The sequence below is a fragment of the Myotis davidii genome, unplaced genomic scaffold (assembly GCF_000327345.1).
Source record: "Myotis davidii unplaced genomic scaffold, ASM32734v1 scaffold1509, whole genome shotgun sequence".
Classification (NCBI taxonomy): domain Eukaryota; kingdom Metazoa; phylum Chordata; class Mammalia; order Chiroptera; family Vespertilionidae; genus Myotis; species Myotis davidii.
Window position 1 is genome coordinate 33,612 of NW_006299480.1, and position 5,282 is coordinate 38,893.

At 53.0% G+C, this 5,282-nt stretch overlaps 1 protein-coding gene across 2 annotated transcripts; it reads right to left on the reverse strand.

Moving 5' to 3' along the window:
- Positions 1–3,397: 3,397 nt before the first annotated feature.
- Positions 3,398–5,272, reverse strand: LOC102754208 (chromosome unknown open reading frame, human C8orf33). 2 transcript variants are annotated; one of them, XM_006775110.2, is made up of 6 exons: positions 5,173–5,272; positions 5,039–5,084; positions 4,766–4,944; positions 4,534–4,618; positions 4,246–4,392; positions 3,398–3,950 (listed from the first exon to the last, which is right to left on the reverse strand). In XM_006775110.2, the coding sequence occupies exons 1-6, from the start codon at positions 5,176–5,178 to the stop codon at positions 3,811–3,813; spliced, it is 603 nt and encodes a 200-aa protein (XP_006775173.1). In that variant the 5' UTR covers positions 5,179–5,272; the 3' UTR covers positions 3,398–3,810. The 2 variants fall into 2 exon arrangements, with proteins under 2 accessions (XP_006775173.1, XP_006775174.1); XM_006775111.2 differs by having other exon boundaries at positions 3,831–3,950; positions 4,246–4,295.
- Between the last annotated feature and the right edge of the window lie 10 nt (positions 5,273–5,282).

The window sequence follows — 5,282 nt, forward strand, 5'->3', positions numbered from 1 at the left end:
CACCAATCAGAAAGGATATATGCACCCCTATGTTCATAGCAGCACAATTCACCATAGCTAAGATCTGGAAACAGCCTAAGTGCCCATCAGTAGATGAATGGATCCCTCCCTCTCTCTGCCTTCATCTCTGAAATCTATAAAAATTAGTTTTAAAAAACTCACTATGTTTCCACAAAAACCTTTACATTCAATTTTTTTCTCGTGGTAAGAACACATTCCCATGATGATCACTCATCATTCATGCTTCTCTCTTCCTTTCTGAAATACGACAAATAAACATTTCTAAAGAACACACTGTAACCCTGACCACTGTCACTCAGTGGGTAGAGCGACAGCCAGCGAACTGAAAGGTCCCTGGTTCGATTCCCAATCTGGGCACATGCCCATAATTGCAGACTCCCGGGTACAGCCTCCAGGCCTCAGTAAAGGAGGCCTCTCCAGAGGCCGCTGAGTCTAGCGAGAATAACACCTTCTCCCGATACCTCGCTGCAAGGTCTGGCTGCCTCCCTAATGGGGTCATCCAAGGGACTGGCTGCCGATATCACAACGGCCTCCGGCTGACTGGATGCCTCAGTAAAGGAGACCTGTCCAATACTGGCTGCCTTGTTAATGGCGGCCTCCCCAGAACTGACTGCTTCAATAATGGCAGCCTCTAGGTTACGGACTGAATTAGTGAACGCACAGCTTCCCCATATCACTGCAGCAGCCAAGGCCTCCCTTTCCAGGGATGGGACCAGAAGGGGTGCAAAATCCAGACCTGTGACTTCAGTCCACCCAGGGGGAAAATAATTGCACCCTGGACAGCCTCGATGATTTTCTAAGGTTTTCTGTGGTCTTTCTTTGTTGGTTTCTTCTTTGTATTTTCTTAAAAATATTTTTATTGATTTTTTTACACAGAGGAAGGGAGAGGGAGGGAGAGAGAGAGAAACATCTATCAGACAGAAACATCGACCAGCTGCCTCCTGCACACCCCCTACTGGGGATGTGACCACAACCAAGGTACATGCCCTAGACCGGAATCGAACCTGGGACGCTTGAGTCCACAGGCCGACACTCTATCCACTGAGCCAAACCAGGTAGGGCTCTGGGTTTTCTTTTTCCAGGTTTTTATGAAGAGATTTTTAGGACCTGAAATTTCAGCACCAAGGACATAAGCACAGTGTATTTTTCTGCAATGGCCACAAGAGAGCAGCAGAGGGTCGACAGCCGCAATACCAGTCACAGGGCCACGTGCTTATAGTAAAACATCATTTTTAGGGCAACGTTCACTTAACCTGGGGAATATAACACACAAAAGGGCTCAGCACACAAGACACAGGAGAGACGCAGGGGCGGCTGTGGCTCCTGCCTGAGAAATAAGTCGCAGCAACAAAAGAAAGCCAAGTGTGAGCGGCTACTTTGGCTCAATGGATAGACAGTCGGCCTGTGGACTGAAGGCTCCAAGGTTCGATTCCGGGCAAGGGCACATGCCTCGGTTTCAGGCTCCTCTCCAGCCTGGGCCCGGGGCTTCTGCAGGAGACAACCAATGGATGTGTCTCTCTCACATCAATGTTTCTGTCTTTCCCTCTCTCTCCCACTATCTCTAAAAATCAATGGGAAAATATCCAGTGAGGATTAACAACAATAATGGATAAGGCAGCTGGACGGTGGCTCAGAGGGCAGACAGCACACTCCCATCTCTGGTCTTCAAAGGCCACTTTCCCAGTGTGTTGTGCTTCCCCAAGTAACCTGTAGGGGGACCTGCTGTGAAGCCCAGCAGCCTGACACAGCGCTCCACTGGGCCCCCCGTTTGTTTTCCCTAAAAATGGGAGGGAAGCATCCATGTCAGACACACTGAGTGGCTGCTTCCTGAGCACACGCCCCCTCCAGGCCAGGGTGAAACCTGAAGCCCAGGTACATGCCCTTGACTGGGAATCAAACCAGCCACCCTTTATTTTTTTTAAAATATATTTTATTGATTTTCCACAGAGAGGAAGGGAGATAGTCAGAAACATCGATGAGAGAGAAACATCGATCAGCCGCCTCCTGCACATCCCCCACTGGGGATGTGCGCGCAACCCAGGTGCATGCCCTTGACCGGAATCGAACCTGGGACCTTTCAGTCCGCAGGCCGGGGCTCTATCCACTGAGCCAAACCGGTTTCGGCTAACCAGCCACCCTTTAGTGTGCGAGCAGACACTCACCACTGAGCAACTCTGGCTAGAGCGGTTACTTTCTTAAAGCTGTTTCTCCCAGAAGCCAGTAAAGACCTTGATGCAGGATTACTGTGGTTACTTCAGGAGCAGCAAGATTGGAACAGGGGGAGGGGGCCACATCAGATGTCAGTCAGGAGCATGAAAATGTGCAGGCCCTCTGTGAGGCCTCACCCACCAGCCTTCACATTGTGTTGTGGGCACAATAAAGTGACTGATGAGAGAAATAGTACCCGGCATGACAGGTGACTCCACGGAGAGTTTGGACTCACCCTGGAGGCTCAAGCATCAGTCAGGATGAGACCTGGAGAAAGCTGGAGGTTGAGGTGGGTGGTATTGAGCAAAAAAGAAAAAAAACCTCCTGGACAGACAACAGTGTGGTGATTGCCAGGGGGAGGAGGGATGGAGGAAGGTGGGAGAGAATGGAGGGGGGGATAAATGGTGATGGAGATTTGACTTGGGGTGGTGAACACACAATACAGTTGTACCGATGATAATTTGTGGAATCATGTACCTAAAAGCTATAAAATTTCCTTAACCAGTATTACTGCAATAAATTCTAAAAAACTTTAGGTACAAAAACAGAAAACAGAGATTTTGGGGGCTAACTGAATGTTCTTTAGTATTTTTAAGATATATTTTTAGTGATTTCAGAGAAGGAAAGAGGGATCAAAACATTAATGGTGAGAGGGAATCATTGATTGGCTGCCTCCTGCATGCCCCTTACCAGGGATCCAGCCTGCAAGCTGGGCATGTGCCCTGATCAGGAATCAAACCGCAATCTCCTGGTTCACAGGTTGACAATCAACCACGGAGCCACACCAGCGGGGGCGCTAAATGACTGTTTTGAACAAGCGTGAAATGCTTATGAAACATCGAGGTAGAGATGCTGACTACGCACGTGGGCTCCAGATATCGATCGACTATTGGATGCAAATGTGAGAGACCAACAAAGACAGCATCAAAGCCACTGAGGATTGAGACAACTGCAAAACCCGATTCCCTGCAGCACCAGCCCTGGGACTCCGGCCTGGTCAGCTCGGAACAGAGGCTGGCCTGTGGGGCCACACTGCTCCCTGCGGGTGGCCCTTGCCCAGGAGGAAGACAACACAAAGGACCGCACTGGGATGAGCCTGGACTCCAGTACCCGACACTGGCATCATCTGTACTTTGTCTAACACAAGCAATCAGCACACGCTCTCTCATCCATTTTTATGGTTTTAATTTTTAATATTTTTTTCTTTACCTAAGCACCATCAGTGTAACAGCATGCCTTTCCAAAGTGAGCACCAATGTGCATTATGCATCTTCCCTCTCACCCTCAGCCACATAATCGAACCCTGAAAACTGAGCAAGACATTCCTGCCACATGCTGACACCAGTTTGCTGCAGAACCCTTTTAGATAGACCTCCCTCTTCTAGCAGCAGGAACCATTCATCTGAAAACCTACAAATGGGGCCTTGTGCTTGTCAGACAGTATTCAATATGCTGGCCTCACATCTGACCAGCAGCCATGGCACCAGGTTAACAGACCAACCCCACATCCCTCCAACTAAGTGAGCTCCAGGCAAACCCCTACACCCTGGGGAGGGGGGCTTTGCAGGATGGGAGGAGAGGCTAAAAGAAATTGAACCTAAACTCTTCATCTGGAACGTCCAGGGGGGCCTTGGCTCCCCTTTCGAGACGGGGCCTGCAGATCCTTCGGCTCTTCTTTCTGGTGGCCTCACCTACAGGCTGCACACTGGCTGATTGGGCTGCTGTGGGAGAGGGGAGAGAGTGTCAGACAGCAATAGCAGCTAACGCCAACTGGACCCATACAACTATAACCACTTTGTATAAATACACTGATTTACTTCTCACAATGTTAGGGCAGGTATCATCGTCACACCCCATGGAGAAGCACAGAAATTCATGACTCTCCCACCCTGGCTGCCCCCATGGAAGCCCGAGTTCTGTGCTCCGGGGCACAGGCTTCCCCTCCCTGCGGCAGCCCTGCTGCCCTGGGTCCTTCCTTCCACCCCCTGGGCTTCTGGTCTGTTCCCGGCCCCTCACCAGTCTTGAGAGCCCGCAGGGCTTCGCGCCACTCGGCCTCCATCTGAGCCCTGTAGTTCCCGAACAAGGAGCGCATCAGCTGCCTCTTGCGGGGCAGAGGGATTCTTTCGCTGCGCAGGGTTCGGATGGCCCCGATAGCCTGCTCTTCTGCAGATAAAAACGAAGGACTAGAGACCTCCTCCATCCTCACCTCCTACGCAAAAGCAACAAGTCCAACCCCGGGCCGGCAACTGCAGGCCAGTCCTGTCACCGTTCACCTCCGCCCAGCTCGATAAAAGGGCCTCTCACTCTGTTTCGGGCTGGGTCTCTGCATCTTGAGGCCCAGTTCCAGCTGCTCCACGCACCAGGCCAGTTCCCGAGCCAGCTGCTCCGCCTAAGACAGATTAGAGACAGTGGCTGTGAGAGGCTACCAGGACCCTGAGGCCCCCACCGCCCGCCCTGCCTTCCCTCAAACCCTGGGGGACTCGCACCCAGAATGCACCCGGGGCCTCCATCCTTCCCGACGGAGGACCTTCCTTGCCTGGGCCTCCGGGCTTGGGAGGGATTCCTCTGGGGCCGGCTTTTCGCAGGCCTTCCCGGTTCCATTCGACACAGAGGCCCCATTCCGGCTTTTCTTCTTCTTTTGCTTCCTAGAAGCTGCTTCGCCTTCACCGCCTACGGGAGGCGCCCTGGAGGTGTCGTCACTGCACACGGTGTGTCCTAAACAGGGACAAACGGGGTGAAACCGGACAGAGGAAGGACTGGGGGGCGGGGGAAGCGGGGGACCAGGGACTGCGTGGCGTGCGGGCGGTACCTGGGGCTGGGGCCGCCGGTGTCTCCCGAGCACGATGTCCCAGGGTCTGGAGAAAAGGGGGCAGCAAGAGGTTCACGAGGGGCAGCCCACGGCCCGAGGCCTCGCCACCCACGCATCCTCTCGGCACCGCTCACCGCCATGCGCTACAGTCGCTGCCGCCGGCACCTACGTAGCTACAGTCCGCGGCGTGATCCGCTCCTCCTCCTCCTCCTCCTCCTCCTCCGGAAACACGTCTGCAGCGCGG